The sequence below is a fragment of the Ranitomeya variabilis genome, chromosome 6, assembly GCF_051348905.1.
Source record: "Ranitomeya variabilis isolate aRanVar5 chromosome 6, aRanVar5.hap1, whole genome shotgun sequence".
Taxonomy (NCBI): Eukaryota; Metazoa; Chordata; class Amphibia; order Anura; family Dendrobatidae; genus Ranitomeya; species Ranitomeya variabilis.
Window position 1 is genome coordinate 43690788 of NC_135237.1, and position 27472 is coordinate 43718259.

Genomic DNA, 27472 nt, shown 5'->3' on the forward strand with positions numbered 1-27472 from the left:
GAATTTTATAACCATTCTGCTATGGATTTTCAAAGTAAACACATCAGTCTCATAAGGTCTAACAAATCTATTTAATATATGAAGTTTGTATTGGGAAAACTGATGACAGATCTGCTTTAAGTATGAGTTGTAAGGATGAAGATGCCGCTGCGCTCCCTGGATTCTGCAGTGTGCGGTCAGTATGTGGTGGGCTTCGAGCTGGGACTCCCTGTAATCCTTTTTTGCCATATGGCTTTAATAACAAAACTACTGTGGATTTTTAATGGAAAGGGAAGTATATACTATTTTACTACACACCCGAAAACAACCAAACTTTACAGTATCTAAAAAGTCCACAAGTGTGGCTGTGGAAATAGAATGAAATGCTACGGGGTTTTATATCTTTATAAATATCAAATTAAAATTGCATCAAAATTCAGAGATGAAAAAAAAAAAATGCAGCAATTCTTTGCAGAATGTATTTTAGCAGTGGGAGCTGCTGTCTTATTTTCATAGCCATGTAGAGGATTTGGACCTCTATATTAGTAAAAAAAATAAAATTCTGCTTTCTGCAGTCATCGGCAGAGGGCGCTCAGCGCACCATATACGGCTTTATTGAGTTTATGGGTATGTGCACACGTTGCGGATCCGCAGCAGTTTTCCGTGAGTTTACAGTACCATGTAAACCTATGGAAACAAAATCCACAATGCACATGCGGAAAAAAACGCGCGGAAACGTAGCGTTGTTTATTCCGCAGCATGTCAATTCTTTGTGCGGTAAAATTGAGGTAAATCCGCGGTAATTCCGCCGGAAATCCGCAGTGCAGTTTACCTGCGGATTTACCAAAATCAGTGAGGAAAAATCCACACAACTTCCGCAATGTGTGCACGTGGCCTAAAGGGAACGTGTTAACAGAAAATTACCTATTTTTTCAGTTAATTTCTCATAAAAACTTTGTATTTTGTATGTAATACAACACACAAAACTAACAACCCTCGCACACACACATTTATCCTCCCTTCCTTTTCGTGCACATTTAAAAATAAAAAAAATTATATATACCGTATATACTCGAGTATAAGCCGACCCCCCTAATTTTGCCACAAAAAACTGGGAAAACTTAATGACTCGAGTATAAGCCTAGGGGGGAAAATGCAGCAGCTACTGGTAAATGTCAAAAATAAAAATAGATACCAATAAAAGTAAAATTAATTGAGACATCAGTAGGTTAAGTGTTATTGAATATCCATGTTGAATCATTAGCCCCATATAATGCTCCATACAGTTTGATGGGCCCCATTAGATGCTCCATATTAAAATATGCCCCATATAATGCTGCACAAAGGTTAATAATGGCCCCATAAGAGGCTCCATAGACACATATGACCCATACAGTCCTGCATAAAGGTTAATAATGGCCCCATAAGATGCTCCATAGAGACAATTGCCCAATATAATGCTGCACAAATGTTGATTATGGCCCCATAAGATGCTCCATAAAGATATTTGCCCCATTTGCTGTTGCTGCAATTTAAAAAAAAAAAAAAAAAAAAGACATACTCACCTCTCGTCGCTCAGGCCCCCGGCACTTGCAATACTCACTCGTTCCGGCGCCGCTGTGTCTTCCCCGTTCTCTGCACTAACGTTCAGGCAGAGGGCGCGCACTAACCACTTCATCGCGCCCTCTGACCTGAGCGTCACTGCAGAGGACGCGGAAGACGGAGCGGCGCCAGAACGAGGACAGGTGACTATCGCGCACTGTTCCCCCTCCCCGTTATACTCACCTGCTCCTGGCGCGGTCCCTGCATCTCCGGTAGCTTCTTCCGGCATTGAGCAGTCACCGCTACCGCTCATTACAGTAATGAATATGCGGCTCCACCCCTATGGGAGGGGAGTCGGGTCCATATTCATTACTGTACCATGTGACCGCTCAACGCTGGAAAAAGCTGTCAGCGCCCGTAGACCGGAGATGCAGGGACCGCGCCGGGAGCAGGTGAGTATGTCACAGCCGCCGACCCCCCTGGGACAATGACTCGAGGGGTACTTTCAGCCTAAAAGAATGGGCTGAAAATCTTGGCTTATACTCGAGTATATACGGTACATATATAAAAATAATATATGGACATGCATACATATCAGTCAGCACAGCATATACATTTCCATTTGAACATGCGTGAGTGCACATTTTCTGCTCACCATTCATGCTCCTGTACATCCAAAAAGCATAATATTCCTCAAATTATATAGAATATATTATAAAAAAATATCCGTGCTCCTAATATAATGATTATTCAAATCCGGTTTTTATTGTAAAATATTTTAAAAAAAATTAGATTAAAAAAAAATTAGCAATTTCAACACTGGCAACTAAGCCTAATACCAGAATCCGTCTTTGTTCTGTATAGAATACTTTTCAGCAGTGTCATTATATCACAGACAGGATTACAATGAAAAGTACGGTAACACCTCTATATACAGAAGATAACACAGGATCCACCATTCACAATAGGTGATGTCACAGCTCACCTCCTCCTGTACAATGATTGATAACACCTCTATATACAGTAGATAACACAGGATCCACCATTCACAATAGATGTCACAGCTCACCTTCTCCTCCTGTACAATGACTGATAACACCTCTATATACAGTAGATAACACAGGATCCACCATTCACAATAGGTGATGTCAGAGCTCACCTCCTCCTCCTGTACAATGACTGATAACACCTCTATATACAGTAGAGAACACAGGATCCACCACTCACAATAGATGATGTCACAGCTCACCTCCTCCTCCTGTACAATGACTGATAACACCTCTATATACAGTAGACAACACAGGATCCACCACTCACAATAGATGATGTCACAGCTCACCTCCTCCTCCTGTACAATGACTGATAACACCTCTATATACAGTAGATAACACAGGATCCACCATTCACAATAGGTGATGTCACAGCTCACCTCCTCCTGTACAATGACTGATAACACCTCTATACACAGTAGATAACACAGGATCCACCACTCACAATAGATGATGTCACAGCTCACCTCCTCCTCCTGTACAATGACTGATAACACCTCTATATACAGTAGATAACACAGGATCCACCATTCACAATAGGTGATGTCACAGCTCACCTCCTCCTGTACAATGACTGATAACACCTCTATACACAGTAGATAACACAGGATCCACCACTCACAATAGATGATGTCACAGCTCACCTCCTCCTCCTGTACAATGACTGATAACACCTCTATACACAGTAGATAACACAGGATCCACCACTCACAATAGATGATGTCACAGCTCACCTCCTCCTCCTGTACAATGACTGATGACACCTCTATATACAGTAGACAACACAGGATCCACCACTCACAATAGATGATGTCACAGCTCACCTCCTCCTCCTGTACAATGACTGATAACACCTCTATATACAGTAGATAACACAGGATCCACCATTCACAATAGGTGATGTCACAGCTCACCTCCTCCTCCTGTACAATGACTGATAACACCTCTATATACAGTAGATGACACAAGATCCACCATTCACACATCCTTGCGCAGATTAAATCATGCCTAGAAAACACTTCTACTGATGTCAATAGGCCAGGAGCCATGACACGTCAATCCTCTGCGTTGGAACAGGAAAAAGTGCCATCTTATCTTCTGTCACCTAATGGACTGAGACTTGTGATTGACAGCAGCGGTCAAGTGACTGGGTCAGATGTGAAGTTAAAGACAAGGAAACTTTTACTGGAGCTGAATAGCCCTTTTCAGCTGTGCTGACCTCATCCCCTACAACCAAGGTAAAACTGCTTTAGGTGCACATACCAGCCTTATATGTCCAGGAACTATCACTGACTCTTGTGCTCTGTAACCTCACTAGAGTTGATGCAAATCGATTCAAAGAGCCCCGGTCCATAGGGCATGTCTGTAATCTTGTCTCTTATCTGACGGCATCCCTGACGCCTCTTAATTAGCTGGCCTGGCGCAATGTTGTTATGGCATGAGGCACATGTGATGTCATGCCAGGTCGGCTAATCAAATGCGGTTCTCAGGACTCTGATCCAGAGCACAGAAATAACTGGACCGGGTGCAGCAAATTGATTTGCACCCAAAGCTACTTGTCAACCACGCTTTTTTGATTTTGTGATACTCTGCCAGCACTATAGGTTCTTGAACTTCCCTAAATTCCTAGCATGTATTGCTCCTGCAAGTGTCTACAGGCTTTCTGGTGTGAACTGAAGAAGCCTGGCTTTCTACTGTTCCTGTAGGTATTGTAGATGGGATTGTCCGAAAAGTTACAATACTTTATTTTAGGGAATGACCTTCGTTGTAAAAAGAAATGCTTTAAATACATTTGTAAAGCTGGAGTATCCAGTCTGTAATGTGCGCGCTCATCAGGGGAACCTGCTGATGACTGAGGTCCTCCGCACATGAGCCGGCATGTCTTACATATAAATATTCATCCTTTGAACGTCACATGTGGATTTACAAGTACGACTGTTATATAAACAGCAATAAGGAAAATTAAAAAAAAAAAGTGAACCCTCAGCAGAGGACATGCAGGAATTCGGATAATCAGATAGTGATTGATGGAAGACAGAAGAGGGCTTGTATATGGTAAGGACGGTGCGGGAAGATCAAGGGAACAATTGGTAATATGAGCTTGACAAAAGGGCTAATCTTCAGAAAATAGCGAAAAAGAAGAGCAGGTTAGGGGGTCACTACAAAGCTGAAATTAAAGGAAGATGAGTGATATGCGAAAGGTCCCTTGTTTAAAGTTCTTATAGGAATGAAAATAATGACGCTAGACATCGGAAATCATCGCAAGACACCAAACAGATGAAAGCGTACAATAAAAGGGGCAATTCTGGGTCGCTGGGGGTTAACTTCATCGGGGAATGAAATCTGAACGTATTCACACACGCAGAATGAGACAACCAGTTAGGAATAATGTCGGATTCATTTCCCTTTATTCAGGATCCAATAATCCAGAAATTGCATCTTTTTATTCCTTTAGTAGTAGTAAAAGGATCACCGAATCCAGAAGATGCACAAAAAGTTCCCAGAAATTTCTCCATTAAAGGGGACATGTCGCCAGATCACAAGTGATCACTTTTTTTTTTAATATTGTTTTATTTCTGCCTCTCTCAAGTCATCAATTTTCTTTTTTGTTTTCTTTAAATCCGCCATATTGTTCCAGGTAAATGGGCTTTTTTCATTTACGGCTAATTTTTATGGTTATTACAAGGGGGCGTGGCTCACAGGATCCTCTGGGGCGTGTCTTTAGGCTCCTCTGCATTATTACCCTGTGAGAAACGTCCCTCCAGATATAGGCCCATATCTCTGGAACCGTATGACAGATGAACGAAAAACAAAAATAAAAAATACTCAGGAGCAGTGGGGATAAAATGAATAGCAAAAAAATGACCATCTTGTGACACTTTTTTAATCACCTTTTTATCTCTTCTTACATTTAAGACTGAGCAATATATAAAGAATTCTTTTTGGATTCAGCGTGAAGAACGGACTACAAAAAATGAGGATATTAAAAAATAAAAATAAAAAAAATATGTGGCGATTCACTTTTAAGCCAACAAGATGGCTACAAATGTACGACGCTTCAGGTTTTAGTGTGAAAGATTAAGTAGTCCCGAAAAACAGAGGGAAAAAAATGGAATTGGCATGGTAACCTGTCCTACCACAAAAGGAGATGAGCTCATTGTTAAAGTGATCCGAGCAATTAAGGAACCAAGCTCCTTCCTAAGGGAATAATAGAAATGTCTCAGCATAAGCCTTAATACGCCATCAGCGCAGAAGTGTCCCTCATCTCCCCCTTCATTACAGAGAAGACTTAGGATTAAAAGTAAAGGGTTATTAAAGATGAAGAAAGTTTGCGGTGTCTGAATAAATCAGGGTCTTCCCCTAATTAGTGTGACCAGTCAGATATACCTGGAGAGGTTCTCTCTAATGTAGAGGTGAAACCGCCATTGAATAATAACTGCATTAATTACAGTTTGCAGAACTGGGACCTGAAAGTCCTGAGAAGCTGTTGGTATTTTAAATGTTTACAAGCTTGAAGATGAAAAACATACAAAAGGGCAGTAGTAAGCCAGAGGCCATTGGGGCGGCCAGAGCGAGCGAGAGCCAACGGGGCGGCCAGAGCGAGCGAGAGCCAACGGGGCGGCCAGAGCGAGCGAGAGCCAACGGGGCGGCCAGAGCGAGCGAGAGCCAACGGGGCGGCCAGAGCGAGCGAGAGCCAACGGGGCGGCCAGAGCGAGCGAGAGCCAACGGGGCGGCCAGAGCGAGCGAGAGCCAACGGGGCGGCCAGAGCGAGCGAGAGCCAACGGGGCGGCCAGAGAGAGCGAGAGCCAACGGGGCGGCCAGAGAGAGAGAGCGAGAGCCAACGGGGCGGCCAGAGAGAGAGAGCGAGAGCCAACGGGGCGGCCAGAGAGAGAGAGCGAGAGCCAACGGGGCGGCCAGAGAGAGAGAGCGAGAGCCAACGGGGCGGCCAGAGAGAGAGAGCGAGAGCCAACGGGGCGGCCAGAGAGAGAGAGCGAGAGCCAACGGGGCGGCCAGAGAGAGAGAGCGAGAGCCAACAGGGCGGCCAGAGAGAGAGAGCGAGAGCCAACGGGGCGGCCAGAGAGAGAGAGCGAGAGCCAACGGGGCGGCCAGAGAGAGAGAGCGAGAGCCAACGGGGCGGCCAGAGAGAGCGAGAGCCAACGGGGCGGCCAGAGAGAGCGAGAGCCAACGGGGCGGCCAGAGAGAGCGAGAGCCAACGGGGCGGCCAGAGAGCGAGAGCCAACGGGGCGGCCAGAGAGAGCGAGAGCCAACGGGGCGGCCAGAGAGCGAGAGCCAATGGGGCGGCCAGAGAGCGAGAGCCAACGGGGCGGCCAGAGAGCGAGAGCCAATGGAGCGGACAGAGGGAGAGCAAGAGACAACGGGGCGGACAGAGAGCGAGAGACAACGGGTTGGACAGAGAAAGAGGGTGAGCGTGAGAACGGGGCGGACAGAGAAAGAGGGAGAGAAAGAGACAATGGGGCTGACAGAGAGAACGGGGAAAACAGAGAGGGAGAGTCAGAGAGAAAGACAATGAGACAGAGAGAGAGGTAAGTAAATTGAGATAATTGGGCAGAGAATAATAATAATGGGCATATTTGGTTCTTTCCTCAGCAGATGATGATTAGTGTTCCAAGTGATTAAAACAAATGTTGTTTGGTCACAGGAGCCCACACAAGGTGAGAGGCTAACAGTCCCAGGGTAATGTGACACAGTCCCCAGCACAGAGAGGTGAAGCAGGACACAGACTGCACCATTTCCATCCTGTGAAGTTACACATAAGCCTCTGCATTAGTTTACAGTGAGTACTGATGATTGGAGTTTCAAGTTAGATCTTCAAAATCATGAGTGAAAGTTTTCAACCATTTGTGATGCTTATAAATGGTGATCTAGAATAATATGTTTAAAAATAAAACCAAGATGATGGCAGGGCGACCATTCCACTTCTACAAGAAGGTAAAAGAAAGGGGAATGGCGATCTCCGCAGTACATAATGGCTCTTCCTTGTGCTGGTTGCAATGTATGCAGGAATACCTGTTTGGTGGAATCACTATTGGAAGGTAGACTCTAGGAAAAACAGATACACCAACAAGTCTACAGCAAAGCCTTAGGAAATTTAAAGAACAATGGACAATAATGTGTCTTGCACTGTTCAACAAAACACTACATCAGCGTGTGTGCACTGGTTCCTTTTATTTACTAGGGCAGCACAGAAATACCCTGGGGTCTCCAACTAGCTACTTAAACATCAAGTAATATTTTAAAAACTCCCGGCTTCTTATAATCAGCAGTCAGGTGACTAATACACTTGATCACTTCCTTAATGATCCGGGCAGATCGATCATAAATCAGAAAGTGGCTGCACAGCTCTCCCTCCTCCCTGACATCCTGCAGCAGCAGACGCTAACCGTGAGAGAACTGTGCAGCATCTCATAACTACACAGTTCTCCCTCTCAGCAATGATATGTAAGAGCGCTGCAGGAGAGGACGCTGAACGTATTCTGGCAGGTGGAACTCTGTGATTTAAGCCTGAATGGCTTAAATGTGCAACCATGGCTGCATGTCTCCAGACTTCCCTCCCATCAAGCAAATCTGGGATGTCATTTTTCAGTAATTGCAAAGAGAGCTGCCAGCAGTGCATCTTGATTGTTTTGTGTAACAACTTCCCGGTTCCAATTCTAGATTTACTGCCACTCAGAGGAGGGATTACAAAAGTAGAGAGTTTCTTTTTATGTAGCCACATGTTATACACAGATAGTAACATTGTGCCATTTGGTTTCTTGTACCTTCTTTTTCTGTGTTTTATTCCGATTTTCCAGCCAGTCGTCCATTTGCTCCTCAATGTCCTCAATGCTGACTCCCTGATCGTACGACGGGATGAAAGCACCAAAATTAGAATCAGTTGCTGAATACACAGGGAATTCAGATTTCGGCTTTTTGACTTTTGGTTTCTTCTCTTCTGCAAATGAAGCAAATGAAAAATCATTCATTCAACTACTTCTATTTAAAGCACCGGTTTCACCTCAAAACAGGCTCTACTGGACTCACATCTGCATTGTGGCTTCAGTTTTAAAGTTGAAAATTGCCATATTCATATGTCGGACAATAACGACATCTGGCAGATCCCAGGGAAGACTGGGGGAGACGGTTCTTACAATTATAGCACTTTTCTGTTGCAAAAGTTTTGATAAATCTTCCGGTTAGAACCTATTTTTATAGTTCAAAGAGTTTAGAATTAGCGACTTGAATTATGTGAATTATCTATTAAAGGGGTTGTACCGAGTTTGGAAATTATCAACAATTTATAAAATAGGGAATAACTTCCCCATTGCGGAGGTCATACTGCTGGGACCTCACCAATGCAGAATGGGGCTGTTATTGATCACGCACAACTCCGCTCCAATCCATTCGTAACGGAAGTGCTGAAGACCAGCCGAAAGTTGCGCTTCTACAGTGCTTCCATAGAGAATAAATGGAGCGAAGGTGGGCTGCATGATTGACAATGGAGCGAAGGTGGAGCGAAGGTGGGCCGCATGATTGACAATGGAGCAAAGGTGGGCCGCATGATTGACAATGGAGCAAAGGTGGGCCGCATGATTGACACTGGAGCAAAGGTGGGCCGCATGATTGACAATGGAGCAAAGGTGGGCCGCATGATTGACAATGGAGCGAAGGTGGGCCGCATGATTGACAATGGAGCAAAGGTGGGCCGCATGATTGACAATGGAGCAAAGGTGGGCCGCATGATTGACAATGGAGTGCAACATGATTGAAAATGGAGCGAAGGTGTGCCGCATCATTGACAAAGGAGCGAAGGAGCGCCGCATGATTGACAAAGAAGCGAAGGAGCGCCGCATGATTGACAAAGAAGCGAAGGAGCGCTGCATGATTGACAATGGAGCGAAGGTGGGCCGCATGATTGACAATGGAGCGCCGCAAGATTGACAATTGGCCACACACACCGGAATCTCCAGGAAAAAATATTATTATAATTTTTTATTATAGTGCCATTTATTCCATGGTGCTTTACATGTGAAGAGGGTATACATATTCAATCAATACAAGCCACGACTGGTACATGAGGAGAGAGGACCATGCCTTTAAGGGCTCACAATCTACAAAAACTCCAAACTAGCGATATATGCAGATGCATACAACCCTGTATATGGCAAAATGACCTTATTTTGGCACACGTTAGGTAAATTGGGTCTAATGGCTACAGTATGATCAGAATCTATTGATTTATATGCCATATGTACAGGTAATGGGATCCCCGAGGCATCGAATTGTCATGGATCTTGCAGACATCAGAGAAAACAAGGATCCAGCAGAGATGACAGTATGTGTTAGGCTAAGTTCGCACGATGAGTATTTGGTGAGATTATTTCCACTGTATTTTCGCACACAAAAACCACAATGTATTAAATGGAATCTGTCACCCCCTGGACGAATTTAAGCCATTATTATGGGCATACAGGTAATAGAATGGTTAAACCAGTCTAGCCTGTATGCCTCATAGTGCGCGGTGTAGATATTGAGACAAGCAGTTTTAATGTTATATGTTAGGCTACGTTCACATTAGCGTTGTGCGGCGCAGCGTCGGGCGCAGCCGCGGCGACTCATATGTCATGCGCCTCTATATTTAACATGGGGGGCGCATGGACATGCGTTGTCTTGCGTTTTGTGACGCATGCGTCATTTTGGCGCAACTGTCAGGGCGCAGAGGACGCTGCATGATGCAGTTTTTTCTGCACCAAAAATCATGCAAAAAATGAACGCATGCGTCACAAAACGCTGTGTTGTGCATGCGTTTTGCATGCGTTGCGTCGCCAACGCTGCGCCGCTGACGCTGCGCCGCACAATGCAAATGTGAACGTAGCCTTAATTATTTTTTTTCCAAGCTCCGGGCGTAGACCTCCCCCCCATGAATGCAGTCGTGGCGCTGTGATCCCGCGCATGCACTGCACATAACACTCAGCGCACCCGCTAGAGAAAGTGACGCGTTTCAAATCTGCAACACACGCTGCTAAAAACACAACACAGTGGGCATGACCTGCTGATCTTGGCCGACCATTTAATGTGCTTCCCGACACTCCCTGACAAATGGTGGTCCTTTAGTTTGGCACCAGGGCGGTTCTGCCGGCAGCTCCCTCGGCCGTCGCTCCCATACACATTATATATAGAACAATGCTGAGAACCTACTCACTTATAATGGCTTCCAGCTCGGCTTGGGCTGCGGCCTCCTCTTTTTCCTGCCGCTTCTTCTCGTGGTACTCCACATAAAACTGCTTGGCATCCTGTATAATTATTAGATTTAAAGCACATAAATATCAGAGTCTGGACACTTCGTAAAACGCCTTCCCTCCCTCTACTAACACCCCGAATATAATCCATTGCTCTTCTGATCAGGAACGTTTCCCACTTCTGAGTGACAGGGGGGAGAACGCACCTTTTTCAATTTCTTTCAAGTAAGAAATTCGCATCCGCTTCGCTTACGGACACTTACAGCGAGGCCTGTAGACGTCTCCTGGCTGGCTACGACCTTCAGTAGTGGTGCGTATGTCTATCGCTCCCACTCACTTCTATGGGAGTGAAGAGGATGGCAGCCGCTCCATCAGTCCCATTTATGTATTTAGTGGTGATAGATTAGAAAGTTACTAGCACAATGGGAGAATCTAAACAGACTGCAATTTTTGCCACGAAACTATGGCCAACGTGGGCCTAAATCTGCACGTGTTTATCGCGGATTTTGTTACGGATTTGCTGCAGGTTTCGACACTTTGCAATACAAAAAAAAAACAAAACATGAAAATGCACCAAGGGTTTCACCCAATCACATATTATACACTATCCACTGGAGAGAGCATCACTAGATGATCCTTGGGACGCTCAGTGGTCCCGGGCTCAGAGCTCGAAACTGGGCGGCAAAAATGCCCTGCGGGAAAGGAGCGGTTGTGGTCATCCGTGCCATAAAGAACGAATGGAGCGGTGGCATATATATCCGTTCTCGGGGTCAGTGGGGGGTCCCAATCCTATCTTATCAGCGTTCAATGCACACTTCTCTTTCCCAGATTTCATGCATAAACATAAACACCTCCAAGGGTGCAAAAAATAAAATAAATGCAATAACTTATTAGATAAGTATTTGGACGCAAACACACATTGTGCGTAAAATTCCCGTTTAACATGTGAAAAGATGGCAGGAGTTCTCTTCCATCCGTATGGGGTCATTGCCGAGTGTCCCCCGTCAGCTCGATAGCAGACGCCTGCCTTTTCACATCAGGATCAGTGACGCTGGTGTCAGCCGCCACTAACAGATCCCGTCAGGAATAGCACGGCTGCTGTCTATATCTGGACAACCCGTCATTACCTGTGTTATAGCACGGCATCATCGGTGTTCCCGTATGAAGGATATAACTAGGGGGATGACACCTGCCAAACTGCCCCCAACGTAATGCATGTAATTCACAACACAACTGGTGCTTTACAAGATGGAAAAATGGATCTAGGAAACCCCACACTGGAAATATCAACCTCCAAGAACGCAAAACGGTAACGTGGACGAACGCCCACCCGAAATCAGCTTGTTCCACCTTCGCATTACAGAGGGTGGAAAGGCAGGCATTAGTGGGCGAGCAGTCAGGGGCGCTTACCTGGAAGAGCTGGGGCAGCGATCTGACCGTCAGATAGAACCACAGTCCAAGCTTGAATGGAAGCAAATCCCGCCATTGAGGTTTTTCGAAAGATCTTAAAGGAGAAAGGAAAAAAAAACAAAACTAAGAATCTGCAGCAATAAATAAGAAACAACAGGGGAGTAAAAACACCGACTACAAGAGTACATTTGGGAAACCACAAACTGGACCCCTGCCCAATCACTCCACTGTGTGTGCACAGAATCCAGGCAGTGGCACTGAGAATGTGACCACCAGCACTGGACACGAGGTGGGAGCTTTTTTAAGGAAATTAAAAACATCAGGGGGTGGCGTAATAGTTATTTAATGGCCATACCTAAGGGGGCGGCAGATGACAGAGGGGAGGGAAGGGGCAGGAGGCAGGGGAGAGGGAAGGGGCAGGCGGCAGACGGGAAGGAAGGAGCAGGCGGCAGAGGGGAGGGAAGGGGCAGGCGACAGAGGAGAGGGAACGGGCAGGCGATAGAGGAGAGGGAAGGGGCAGGCGACAGAGGGGAGGGGAGGGAAGGGGCAGGTGACAGGAGAGGGAAGGGGCAGGTGACAGGAGAGGGAAGGGGCAGGAGACAGAGGAGAGGGAACGGGCAGGTGACAGAGGGAAGAGGCAGGCGACAGAGGGGAGGGAAGGGGCAGGTGACAGGAGAGGGAAGGGGCAGGTGACAGGAGAGGGAAGGGGCAGGTGACAGGTGAGGGAAGGGGCAGGCGACAGGAGAGGGAAGGGGCAGGCGACAGGAGAGGGAAGGGGCAGGCGACAGGAGAGGGAAGGGGCAGGCGACAGGAGAGGGAAGGGGCAGGCGACAGGAGAGGGAAGGGGCAGGCGACAGGAGAGGGAAGGGGCAGGCGACAGGAGAGGGAAGGGGCAGGCGACAGGAGAGGGAAGGGGCAGGCGACAGGAGAGGGAAGGGGCAGGCGACAGGAGAGGGAAGGGGCAGGCGACAGGAGAGGGAAGGGGCAGGCGACAGGAGAGGGAAGGGGCAGGCGACAGGAGAGGGAAGGGGCAGGCGACAGGAGAGGGAAGGGGCAGGCGACAGGAGAGGGAAGGGGCAGGCGACAGGAGAGGGAAGGGGCAGGTGACAGGAGAGGGAAGGGGCAGGTGACAGGAGAGAGAAGGGGCAGGTGACAGAGGGAAGGGGCAGGCGACAGAGGGAAGGGGCAGGCGACAGAGGGGAGGGAAGGGGCAAGCGACAGAGGGGAGGGAAGGGGCAGGCGACAGAGGGGAGGGAAGGGGCAGGCGACAGAGGGGAGGGAAGGGGCAGGCGACAGAGGGGAGGGAAGGGGCAGGCGACAGAGGGGAGGGAAGGGGCAGGCGGCAGAAGGGAGGGAAGTGGCAGGCAGCAGAAGGGAGGGAAGTGGCAGGCGGCAGAGGGGAGGGAAGTGGCAGGCGGCAGAGGGGAGGGAAGTGGCAGGCAGCAGAGGAGAGGGAAGGGGAGGGAAGGGGCAGGCGGCAGAGGGGAGGGAAGGGGCAGGCGGCAGAGGGGAGGGAAGGAGCAGGCGGCAGAGGGGAGGGAAGGAGCAGGCGGCAGAGGGGAGGGAAGGAGCAGGCGGCAGAGGGGAGGGAAGGGGCAGGCGGCAGAGGGGAGGGAAGGGGCAGGCGGCAGAGGGGAGGGAAGGGGCAGGCGGCAGAGGGGAGGGAAGGGGCAGGCGGCAGAGGGGTGGGGAGGGAAGGGGCAGGCGGCAGAGGGGAGGGAAGGGGCAGGCGGCAGAGGGGAGGGAAGGGGCAGGCGGCAGAGGGGAGGGAAGGGGCAGGCGGCAGAGGGGAGGGAAGGGGCAGGTGACACAAGGGGCATTATAACAGGTGAGCCCCATCAACCTTTACAGCACTTGCATCATTACAGCTGTGACTATGTGGTATTATGCTATACATGTATAATATGTTATAGCTTCCGTCTTTCCTGTCTGGTGTCCTTATCATGTAGACTTCCATTATTTCCTTTGATTCTTACAGACACTGGACAGAATAACAAACTGAATCCACAAAAGAAAAAAAAAAAAAAACCCTAATAGAGCACTAACCCAGTTGCTCCACTCAGACCTGGTTGGGGCAGCCATCACACGTTTACATATAGGATGTTCTAACCAAAAGTCTCAACAAGTCATTATAGGAAGGCCTTAAAATCAATACTGAAATAACTAGTTTGGAAAGCTGCACAAACAAGCCAATGTCTTAAAACAACATTAATGTCATCAGCAGTTCAGTGAAGCATTACAGGCTGATGTCACCAGAATGGAGAACAGGCAGGACGGCCTCTGATCTCCTCTTTCCATTGATCCAGCTCCTGCCCCTGCTGGGCCAACTATTCAAAAATGCTTTAATTCCCTTAAAGTCAATAGGAAAAAATGGTTTTATCTTTCAGGACATCGAATGCCATTACCCATCGAGCTCTACATCCGCCAAACACGGTTCTACAATCGCCAACTTTACAGGGTGAGGCTGGGAACAAAGTATAAATGTATCCAGAAGATCTTTCATCATAAACGTTCATTAGTGTCCACCACAAAATTTCCAGAAATCCATGTAGCTCCACTACGGATCAATCATTCTCATGCTAATTACAGCTATAGTGTGCAGTATTACATAGGACAAGTCTCTACACAAAAATATGGATTTCTTTTCACCTGATGATGTCCTGAATTGGCATTTTTTTCTTGTTCTTGCACCTCTGGGCTCCAGAGGTTTTGCCCAGTATGTAAATCTAGTCTGGTCACATGCAGGTGCAAAAAAAAATAATCTAGTCTTGTCACATACAGGTGCATAAAAAAAATCTAGTCTTGTCACATACAGGTGCAAAAAAAATCTAGCCTTGTCACATACAGGTGCAAAAAAAAAAAATCTAGTCTTGTCACATACAGGTGCAAAAAAAGTAATTTTGCAGCATTGGAGAGGTGCAAAAACTATACCTACGCAGAATACTGGTTTTCGGTTTCCTCATGAAAACAATGGAAGACGATGGCCACTTTATTAACTTACACAGCAGTAATCCATGTACCCACATCTGCGATGATGATAATGATAGCGTTCAGTGTGCACACAACTACAAGTAGAAAAATCTCTTGTGTCTGCACTTGCGCCAAAAGTTTTTAGCACCAGCGCAGATGAGGACACATCAGGGGAAACGGCCACTGGAGTAAATCATTGGGCGCTATGAAAGTGGCAAGCACAGTGTGGGTACCATCTAGATACTTTATAATTCTGATATGCAAAAAGTCTTGAAACAAAGTTATTCAACAATTTTTGGTAAACAGCTCCTATACAAACGTTCGCGTTTCCCTGCTCTTACCATGTTAGCAGCTGAACAGTACACACTTAACGTACAAAAAACATTGGAATGATAGACATATGCTAACCCCTCGGAGGCTCAGACAGTTTTGGCTTTTGACTGACCATTTAGTTTTCCCATTTTTATTTATTGTCACATTTCAGGAACAATAACTTTTTTTTTTTCGGCAAGAATCATATGAGGGTTTGTTTGTCCGGGATGAGTTGCACTTCTCAGTGGCATCATTTTCATGCGTTTATAACTTATCAAACTTTCACTAACTCTTTATAAAATGAAAATAAAAGCAATTTTCGCATTTAAAATTGTACTGTATTTGCAGTGCAGCGCAATTATGGCAGCACCAAATTTGGCCATATTCTGAGAGCCCAAGTTTCACAGTGAAGGTGTATGATGGCTCCTTTACTTGCGGGACAAACTGTACTATTCATTGTCGCAATTTTGTGGTACATACAACTTTTTAGTCACGTCTTATTACACTCTTTCGAAGCAAAGATTTAAAAAAAAAAAAAAAAAAAAAACAGCAATTCTATATTGTTTATTTTTGTAAACACCATTCGGTATAACATTTTTATTTTGCAGGTGCATCCGATCGCCACAAAGCTATTTGATTTGCTACTTTTGCAAAATAATTTTTTTTCCCCACTCATCTAATTCTGATAACCAGGACGTTCTCATTTTTCCACAGATGGAGCGGTTATGAGGGCTTGTTATTTTGTAGGACAGGCTGACCTATTTACTGCTACCATTTTTGTGTACATACAACTTTTGGATCACTTAATTTTTTTTTGTAGTAGACAAAACACATTAAATCTGAAAGTAAATTGTGTGGTTTTTTTTTTGTATTCTTTAAATCCACTGTTTCACCATGCATTATAATTGACGTGCTAGCTATATTCTACAGACCTATACAATTACAGTGGGACCCAGTTGATATCTATGTTCATGTTTTACTACCTTTTTCACAAGAAAAATCACAAAAAGTTTTTTGGTCATCAAATTATAAAAACCCAAACGTTTTCATTTTTTGTTTACGGAGCAGTATGAAGGCTTATTTTTTTTATTTTTTGCTATCAAATTGAGATACAAAACTTTTTGTTTGCCTTTTAATTTTTTTGGATGAGATTAACAAAAACAGCAATTATGCCTTACGTTGTACAGTCTAACCTGTCATTGTTAGACTTATTAGGCCAAACATTTAGAGGGGTCTAATAGGCTTAGGGTTATAGCAGACATAGATACCATTGTTAGTTCTCTTGCTGCCATCGTAACCCATCAACACCCCGCAATCGGTGTAGGGTGTGACGATGGGCTGACAGAGGGAGCTTCTTCCCTCTGTCAAGCTCCTCACATGCCACCGTCACCACTGATATTCTATACAACCCAATCATAAAACAAACAGTGATGAGCGAACGTGCTCGGTTAAGGCATTCTGTCAAACAGCCGCGAGGACTCAATCGTATTATTCGAGCACGCCGGAGACACTCCGCACCCAAGCATGCTTGGAGAACGCCTTATTCGAGCACGTTCACCCATCACTAGTATCCATAAGAATTCACCAGAGAGCTGTTGTGTTCGAATTCATGAAAAAAGTTTTTGCACAAGAAAGAACAAATCTTACCGGTCATTTTTTTCTAAGAGATTCGTTTTCACTTCTTCCAAAGGTTTTCCTCCAGCTTTCTTCTTCTTTTCCCTTTTCTTTTTGCTGAGCAGCTCATCCTAAAAACAAGCAGTTCTTCAGTATGGTGACCATTTGTTAAAAGTAGGGAATCTGTCGCCCCCTTGGACGTACCTAAGAGATTAATATGGGCATACAGGTTCCAGAATATTCATACCTGTATGCCTCATATCTGAGGTCTTGTTCTTCATAAATCATCTTTTAATCCTTTATGTTAATGCGTTTTTCCAGGCTCCGGGGTGTGCCGTGCCTGGAAGAAAACTCCTGTCTCTGGTATTCATTTGCATGCCTATCACCTCCCTTCAGCTTCACAGAGCCATGTGACGTCTAGTGGTTGTCCCGCGCCTGCGACGTCTAGTGGTGGTCTCGCGCTTCTGACGTCTAGTGGTGCTCCCGCGCCTGCGACCTGCCATTGCGATATTCCGCCCTTCTCTGGACATTGGAATCTTGGTTATTCTGCGCAGATGCCCTCTAGAACCTGTATGCCCATATTAATAGCTTAGGTATGCCCAAGAGGGAGGCAGATTCCTTAAAAAAGTGAATAGTGGAATATTGGAAGCCCAATAGCTGGTACAGAGGCACTCGTGTACAGCAGCAGACCTCTAATTTAGCAACCAGTCATTCAGAAAACTATTTAATCTGGTATAAAGCTGCAAGAACCTCAAAAAACTAAGACCAGAAGCCTGAGCAGAGACGGATAGAGATGATTGAGGCATATTAAACAAAATGGGAAAAAATATGAAAAACACACTAAAAGGGTTGTCTTATTTTGTTGCATTCGCTTAGATCCCGGCTTCCTAGACTTCCTGGGGGTGGTGCACTCCTGAAGGATGACCATTTGGGCCAATGATGCATCCATGCTACGGGTCCTAACTATGCCGTCTTCAATGTTGGAAGTAGAGGCTGCTTTACCTTTGACACATCGTCGGACCACTGAAGCAGGCCAGATGCAGCCAGCTTTAGAGCAGTGCTTAAAAGCTGTATAGCAAAGAGCTTGTAAGCATTGAGCTCCTCGCCAAGGTTACAGCCACCATTGATAAACTGCAGAGGTGGTCGGTAACCTAGGCAACGAGCAGTAACCAACAAAATGAATTATCCCACTGTTCTAAAACAAGTAAATTGCTAATTTTCTTGCTCTTTAAAGGGAACCTGTCACAAGGTTTGGTCGATAAGAGATACCGCCATCACCTTTCAGGGCTGATATACAGAATTCTATAATGCTGTATATCTACCCCCAACCTGACCTGCAAGAGAAGAAAAATAACTTATTATACTGACCTGTGTGGCAGTGCGGTCAGATGGGTGTCGATGGTCTTGGTCCAGTGCCTCCCATCTTCTTACGATCCCTGTCCTGCTTGCTGTGTGTGGATGACACGTCCCTTCGTCATCCACAGTCTCCTCGGCACCGTGCTCCTGCGCAGGCGTACTTCTCTGCCCTGTAGAGGGCAGAGTGAAGTACTGCAGTGCGCATGCACCGGGGCTCTTTGACCTTTCCTGGCACCTGCGCACTGCAGTACTTTGCTCTGCTCTATACCGTACAGACGTACGCCTGCGCAGGAGCGCGATGCCAAGGAGACACGTCATCCACATGAAGCAAGCAGGAGGACGGCATCGCAAGAAGAAGGGAGGCGCCGAACCAAGATATACAGCATTACAGAATTCTGTATATCAGCCCTGAAAGGTGATGGCCGTATCTCTTATCGGCCAAACCTGGTGACAGGTTCCCTTTAAGTACACACTTCAAATTTTACCTATTTTAGATGATGCAACCCCTTTTACGTATATTTCTTTAAACAAGTTATAAGCAAAGCTCGTTATAGGGTCGATAGAGACTTTTAGAATTGCTACTTCTAATAGGTGGCACTAGAGTTCTTGTCCGCTTCCTCTCTGAAGAGGCAATTTGCATACTTAATTTCCCAGAGGAGCATTGCATGGCCTATAAGTCTCTTTACACAGTCATGTCACCTCTTAGACCCCAGCTATACTCATAGATTAGGGTGAGTCCAACCTCTAGTAACACCTCCGCCTCGGATCAGCAGAATAGAGGATGTCTGTCTCCTGTCACCTTCTCAACTCACCCAGTGGCAAGACTGAGACCAAGCGTTGGAGAGTGGAGCACAAGTCAAGAGTGCGCCTTGCTGCTATAGTCTATGGCGCTGATGAAAACAGCTGAACATGGTCCTATGATCATTGGCAGGGCTGCAGACTTTAAATGGAGTGGCAGGGTGCATACTGAACCCATGCTCTGTCGATTGTGGGTGAATTGTCGGAACCTGGTCCCCGTTCTGCCAATCGGTGGGGGTCCCTGGGGTTGGACACACCACAAAACAGTTAAAGGGGATTGTCTCATGTTCTTAAATTGGTAAAGATTGTAAAGACAAGTGACTTGGCAAATTTACCTTTTATTAAGATTTCTTTCCTTTCTCAAGAACGGAGCGATTTTTAATTCTATAGTTCTCAGCTTGCTGCCAAGGTTACCGGCCAGCCCAGAGGTGGCTTGTTTCCTAGGCACGGGGCATGCACGTAACATTGTGAGCGCTGCTCTGAAACTGGATGAATTGCTGACCCAACACTCCTCCGATGCTGAAGAGGAGAAAGCATAGACCGGGCTGGCGGCTCGGCCGTGCCAGTTGCTTAAACGGTCAATCATCAGGAGGGCACAACTCTCTGGCATGAAGGAAGCCGGGTGCTTTCAAGAAGATTGAAAGGGAGGCAATGCCTTTAAGTAAAAGGAGAATTCCCGCATAACAGTTATTACCTAACCAGTGGATAAGTGATAGATTGTTTGGCCTAATAAGTCACCAGCGTACCCCTTTAAATTTTCATTACTGAAAACTCCTTTCATATTAAAGCAAACATTTGATTTTGACTATCTGACCTGATTTTCATTCTTAGCCTGAATTCATAAGGTTCATGTCATTACAAACACACGCACCCACAGGTCCCTGTACACTCAGCACTGACCGGCATAGCCAGGTGGCATAGCCAATTTTTTAAGCTTTAGGCTAAAATCTAAGCAAACTCATGTAATACACGTTTCTTCCATTACCCTAAATTAAAAAAAATATATATATATTTAAAAATTCTAAAAAATAAAAAATTAAGTTGAAAAAGTCCAGGAATAATAACACAAAAAATCAAAATCTAGCCGTGTGCCAAGGAACCCCAGTACAAAAGGCACATCACAAAACATTTTCCGGTGAAAGATCCCCCCTAATGTAATAAAATGGAGAGACCGCTAGAAATAATGATTTCTTTTTAATTCCCATTTCTTATGAATACTCACCAGCTGCTTCTCCAGGTAGATGGACCAAACCACAGCATAATGGCCCACTGTGAAAATAATGAACAGGAGCAATGCTAGCTCGGCATTGCTCATCTTCCTCACCCGCCTGTAATAGAACACAGGCTGTCGCCAATCCGGGAGGCCATTAACAAGGATATCATCGTACCTAGGGCAACAAAACCATTGGCAGCTTTCAGAATACGGCCAGGAAATAAACATCAATAATGCCAGGAGAGAAGAGAGTGTTAATCACATCTAAACAGGAGGAAATGCTATGAAATCTCGCAGAACATTACAGGGAAATCTGATTTACTCATTTACGGAATTCAATATTCTTCAGGAATAGCCTCAGTATGTGTGAACTATGGCCCTATGTGCTCAGCATAGCCGTGTGACCGAGCATGTACGCTGCGCACGTTTCCTACATTTCTATATTATGTAGGATGGCCGTATAGACCGCCAGTGTCTTCCCAAGAAGGAGGTGCATTTTATTGCAGCCAGTCATTGTCCTCGCCATTGTTGCCCACATGGATGGCACAAGACCTCCAACACCGGCTACACGTGTTTGGTGCACACAGTTGGCAAGTCATCCATGCAGGACAATTCATGGGAACCTGTTAGCCTGAATTCACCATCAAATTGTATATATGTACAAGTATCTCTGGCAAAGACAAGTCCACCCTTACTTCTTGAAAATGAGGGTTTAAAGTACTATGGGCAGAAGAGCAAGGGAGGGCGGGCGAGAGGCAACCGAGCGAGGGAGGGCTGGCGAGTGGCAACCGAGCGAGGGAGGGCGGGCGAGAGGCAACCGAGCGAGGAAGGGCGGGCGAGAGGCAACCGAGCGAGGAAGGGCGGGCGAGAGGCAACCGAGCGAGGAAGGGCGGGCGAGAGGCAACCGAGCGAGGAAGGGCGGGCGAGAGGCAACCGAGCGAGGGAGGGCTGGCGAGTGGCAACCGAGCGAGGGAGGGCGGGCGAGAGGCAACCGAGCGAGGGAGGGCGGGCGAGAGGCAACCGAGCGAGGAAGGACGGGCGAGGGACAACCGAGCGAGGAAGGACGGGCGAGGGACAACCGAGCGAGGAAGGACGGGCGAGGGACAACCGAGCGAGGAAGGACGGGCGAGGGACAACCGAGCTAGGGAGGGCGGGCGAGAGGCAACCGAACGAGAGAGGGCGGGTAAGGGGCAACCGAGCAAGGGAGGGTAGGCGAGGGGCAACCGAGCAAAGGAGGGTGGGCGAGGGGCAACCGAGCAAGGGAGGGCGGGCGAGGGGCAACCGAGCAAGGGAGGGCGGGCGAGGGGCAACCGAGCAAGGGAGGGCGGGTGAGGGGCAACCGAGCAAGGGAGGGCGGGCGAGGGGCAACCGAGCAAGGGAGGGCGGGCGAGGGGCAACCGAGCAAGGGAGGGCGGGCGAGGGGCAACCGAGCAAGGGAGGGCGGGCGAGGGGCAACCGAGCAAGGGAGGGCGGGCGAGGGGCAACCGAGCAAGGGAGGGCGGGCGAGGGGCAACCGAGCAAGGGAGGGCGGGCGAGGGGCAACCGAGCAAGGGAGGGCGGGCGAGGGGCAACCGAGCAAGGGAGGGCGGGCGAGGGGCAACCGAGCAAGGGAGGGCGGGAGAGGGACAACCGAGCAGGGGAGGGCGGGAGAGGGACAACCGAGCAGGGGAGGGCGGGAGAGGGGCAACCGAGCAGGGGAGGGCGGGAGAGGAGCAACCGAGCAGGGGAGGGCGGGAGAGGAGCAACCGAGCAGGGGAGGGCGGGAGAGGAGCAACCGAGCAGGGGAGGGCGGGAGAGGAGCAACCGAGCAGGGGAGGGCGGGAGAGGAGCAACCGAGCAGGGGAGGGCGGGCGAGAGGCAGCAGAGCAAGGGAAGGCTTGGGGCAACAGAGCAAGGGAGGGAGAGCAAGGGGCAACAGAGCAAGGGGCAACAGAGCAAGGGAGGGCAGGCAAGGGGCAAAAGGGGGGGGGGAAGCTGGAAACATGGCAATTGCTTCGTTATGTTCAAAGCACTTTAGCCTTATCTGCATATTGAAATCACAATTTCACAGTAACGGAAGAGGAACAGTTTGGCTAGCAAAAAAGTGAAGGATGCACATATGAACCACTCGGGGAGGGAGTACAATCAAGCTGACAGGTACCCTAATGAAGGCAACCTGGCAAGTTGAAAATGTTAACTGATCTGTGGGCAGAATGTTCTAGAGAAGGAGGAGGTGAGTAGATTGATAGACATCTTTATAAGAATAAGTTATTGAAATCCCTGGTGTCTGTACGCATACAAGCCCACTGGGCGGCACGCCTCAGTAACTGACAGTCTTCCCTGTATGACTGCATGTAGGTAGCTGTCAGTCACTGGACGGGACCACCCACAGGACTCCAATACATACAAACACCAGTGATTTCAATGAATAAATTGCAAGTTATATTGAATATTTTCCCACAAACATACATAGAATTCTCCTCAGCTGCTCCTTCTCTATAACATGCTGTCCATAGAACCGACGTGACAGGTTCCCTTGAAAAGATCAGTGAAACCTAGAGAAGTGGGAATTTTACAGGAGTGCTTTTACTACATTCCATTTTTTTTTTTAAATACCCTTTAATTTGTAACTCACTGTTGGAATCATTCGAATATTGAGTAATATTGGATCGCTAAATAAATACCGTAAACAATGGAACTATCATACACATGACTTCGAGTTAGTTGTCTGGAAACCTGGGGGTACAGTTCACAGGCTGGTGAGGTTCCAGTGTGGACACCAATTCCTGGAGGTCTCAGTGTTCCTCCTCTACAGTAGAGGCCACGTGTTGGAGACACTACTCTGTCTTTCTACAGGATATAGTACAGTCCTTTAAAATGTGGAAATTTTTCCCTCAAAATGCTTTCAGACCTTAAAAGAACCTGGCCAAAAGCGTGAGTGCAGTAATTGCGGAAGGATGGCTCACAATTGTCGCTGGCTATTACAATCATTATCATCTACAAGGAGAATAAATGCTGCTGAAAGGAACTGCCAAGCTCCTCCGACCGGCTCCAACCGAACCGTGGCTACAGCCGAGCAGAAACGGAAGACATTACTACTCAAAGCAGATACACAATGAGATTATTGAACGGTTTGCAAAAAAAAAAAAATTACCTTAATTAGGATTATATTAATTCTTTAGCATTTTCAAGATCTCTCTTTGTTGCCATTGGACCCTTTGGCATCACGGCCATTTTTGACCTTTAGAAGTAGTCAATTTTTTTTTTTTTTTTTTAATTTCCACCGAGACTCCTCCAAGGTATGCAAATATCTAATTTGGTATATAAACAGGAGATGTACTGAATGGACAAACCCTTTAAAAGGGAATCTGTTAGTGTCAGCTGAGATAGTAAGGACAGCGTGATCTCCGCCAGATCTGTATACTAAGAATGAAGTGACGGTCAAGCCTGCCACCAATCTACCCAAACAGGAGACATGGCACCAGTTGTTGTTTTTTTGTCCAGTTGAAAGTTGACGAGTATTGAAAGCTACATTTACACTGCACGACTCCCTGGAACTCTTGTTTCTCAAACAGGACGTGCTGCCGAGCATGACAGCCGCCTGTGCTGCCGAGCATAGCGTCCGCGAGTCTGCCTATCCAAACAGGTTTCTACGATAGTGTAATGCTGCCGATTGGCTGGTGCAAGTAAACCCTACTTACGACCATGGCTGGTTTAGTAAAGTATTTGTCAAAATAGTTTGTACATAGAACATTTAGCGGAGTCTTCATTCTCAGTTTATCATTAAAAGAAAAAAAAAATACTCTGTAAAAATGTTATAAATTACATTTCTTTGTGCAACCTGTTAACCTTAAATTCAGCAGCAATCGTTTGGGATTCTGATCACACTTTGCCAGGAATTAAAATCAGCTTTGAAAGGCCTAATTTGGAGCAACACATTGACCAAAATATTTTAATTAAAAATATTCCGAGTTAGTGGCAAGCCTAATTACAGGAATAGAAATGGGGCCGATATTGTCATGCAGGTCACTGGGGCTCCGTAGTAGGTTTTTCTCAAGTAAATTGACCAATCCAGGAATAATAGCGCAGCTGCTAAACTGCCAGTCTTGACATGTAAATCAATTTAAAACCAACAAATGCAGTTGCTACTTCCATCCTTATTATTAAATTGATACCTAGTGTTATTTGGAGAGAGCGAGAGAAGGAGGACAAACTTGTAGAGAGGCGCGGGAGGGAAGCGGAGGTAGAAAAAAAAAAAAAAAAGAGGTGATATTTATGTATTTTAATGCTAAAGGTTTTTAGGGCAAAATTAAAAAAAAAAAAAAAAAAAAAAAAAAAAAAAGGAAAAGTATATGAACACGATCGGAGTAGTATGAAGCGAAAACAAAGTTCCATTATAAAAACATGTCGAGGGGATCGTCGGCATTCATCTGGTTTTATAATGCGTTCTAGCTATGCGGGGGTTAATGTGGTATACATTTAATGCATTAGATGCTTAAGAGAGCACTTTACTCAACAATGTCTGCTGCTCCGAGCAAACGTCTCCAAGGATTAATCCGTACGGTCAATTCCCCATTGATTTTATTATCAATGAACATCATGACTCCCACAACTGTCTATTTAAAAAAAAATTAATCATTTCCATTAAAATCCACTTTTATAATAGAGAAAAAAAAATTATATATATATATATATATATATATATATATATATATATATATATATATATATATATATATATATATATATATATATATATATATAGAAGAGAAAAATGACCTCATAACCCGGTAATGTGTAAAATATGGTATAAAAACATGATTGTATTCCTTAGTAAGAAAAAAAGTCACTTTACAAAAAGATGTTTCAGGGTCGCCACATCTGTTTTTTTTTTTTTTTTTATAATGTGTTCTAGCTATACAAATAATGCATTAGATGGTTAGGAAAACGCTTTACTCAACAAGGTCTTCCCTCCGAGCAATCATCTTCCAAGGATTAATCCGTACGATCAATTCTCCATTGATTTTACTATCAATGTACATCATGGCTCGCACAACTGTCCATTTTAAAAGGAACTCCGCTTCCATTAAAACCCACTTTTGTTACAGAAAATAATAATAAAAAAAAAAAAAACCTGGCAATGTAATGCGCAAGACAAGGCATAGTATCTTGGGTAAAAAATACAAAGGACGATATAATGTAACAAGATGTAACTGCATGTAATATCACAGGAATTGTCCATACTGTATGGCTGCGATTCTTCATTTGATCAAGTAACTTCTTTTGTCTCGTGGTATTCATTGGGGGTTTTTGGGCCCCAAATTCATTCAAATGGGCAAGAGAGTAATGTACTTTGTGCAAAATCAACGATTTTCATCTTTTCTTTTAAAGCCACGTGATTCTTTGAAATGTTGCACATTTGCTTTAAACTGTGCAAAAATAAACATTCCGTATGCCACTAGACTACTGCAACACAACGGCACAAAAAGGTTGTAATATTATGAACGGTCACAAATGATGAATTAAGTGAAAGTGAAAGCATTTGAATGAGGAAAAACCTCTAGCCAACAAAAAAAAAACTTCATAAAAAAGAGGTAAAAATTAAATAATGAATAAGGCACAAAGTCAGCATTGGAACTATTTTTGTCCAGAAAAAAGGCACAAAATAATAATGCATCGAGGACCCAAGTCTTCACATGATAGAGCCAAAAAAGAAGGCAAGTTCTAATCCAAAAAAGCCTCTTTACATCTAGACTAATAGAGAGCGTAAAATTTAATTTTTCACTGAAGAAAAAATTTGTCCCTCGACATTACTGATTATAAATTTGACAATAAATGTAATCACTAAATTCTGCTCAAAAGAACAGAAATTAAAAAGGTAATAAATGATAGAAAGTCATTTAAACAACAACAAAAAAAATCTTTATACAAGTTTCAAAATTGCAAGAGTCTGTGGAAGCAGTATTATTGCTTTTTATGAAACCTAAGCGATCAGTGATCAATTTAAGGGGTTGTCCAAGATCTTCATAAACTTCTTTAACATAAGCAAAAAACAAAGTTCACCACGCCTGCCCTATTAAATTCCCAGCTGATCCAGCTCCATGATGACACGTGACGCTGCAGCCAATCATCGCATGTTATTATCACCTCTGAGGCCAGTGATTGGCTGCAGCAGTCACATGCACTAGGATGGCGGTTCATCCCTGCAGGGAAGTAAACGCAGACTTGCGGAGGACATAAGAGAGCAGCAATTGATTTAAAGGGCGAGTTATGGATGTTTAATTTGTTGCTGTTATATGTATCGTTGTAGCACATCCCTTCCAATGATCGTGTCATTTCTGGTTTTCTCATGGCTAGATATTTTTTTATGAATACATTTCTGACTATTATTCACCTTCAGGGTAGATTATCATAGTGAATGTGTATCTGTTCATATTTGGCTGACAATGGCTTTATGTGGAGTAAACAGGCGGCAAAAAAAAGCTAAACACCACAACTAAAGAATGTAAGAAACAAAGCCTATGTTCAATTACATAGACAAAAATTGCTAAAAAAATTTCCAGCACTTATTAACCCCTTCAAGTCGCGGCCCTTTTTCGTTTTTGTGTTTTCGTTTTTCGCTCCCCTCCTTCCCAGAGCCATAACTTTTTTATTTTTCTGTCAATATGGCCATGTGAGGGCTTATTTTTTGCGGGACAAGTTGTACTTTTGAACGACATCATTGGTTTTACCATGTCATGTACTAGAAAACGGGAAAAAAATTCCAAGTGCGGTGAAATTGCAAAAAAAGTGCAATCCCACACTTGTTTTTTGTTTGGCTTTTTTGCTAGGTTCACTAAATGCTAAAACTAATCTGCCATTATGATTCTCTAGGTCATTACGAGTTCATAGACACCTAATATGTCTAGGTTATTTTTTATCCAAGTGGTGAAAAAAAATTCCAAACATTGCTTAAAAAAAAAAAAAAAAAAAAAAAAAGTGCCATTTTCCGATACCCGTAGCGTCTCCAATTT

At 45.4% G+C, this 27472-nt stretch overlaps 1 protein-coding gene across 1 annotated transcript in view; it reads right to left on the reverse strand.

Moving 5' to 3' along the window:
* The window catches only part of DNAJC1 (DnaJ heat shock protein family (Hsp40) member C1), an 85930-nt gene that overhangs the window by 23660 nt on the left and 34798 nt on the right, over positions 1–27472 (reverse strand). Inside the window, exons 4-8 of the mRNA XM_077268351.1 lie at positions 20490–20655; positions 17147–17244; positions 12218–12311; positions 10771–10861; positions 8351–8523 (exon numbers count right to left, since the gene is read on the reverse strand). Coding sequence (XP_077124466.1) covers positions 8351–8523; positions 10771–10861; positions 12218–12311; positions 17147–17244; positions 20490–20655 — 622 coding nt within the window. The remainder of the gene's footprint in view (positions 1–8350; positions 8524–10770; positions 10862–12217; positions 12312–17146; positions 17245–20489; positions 20656–27472) is intronic.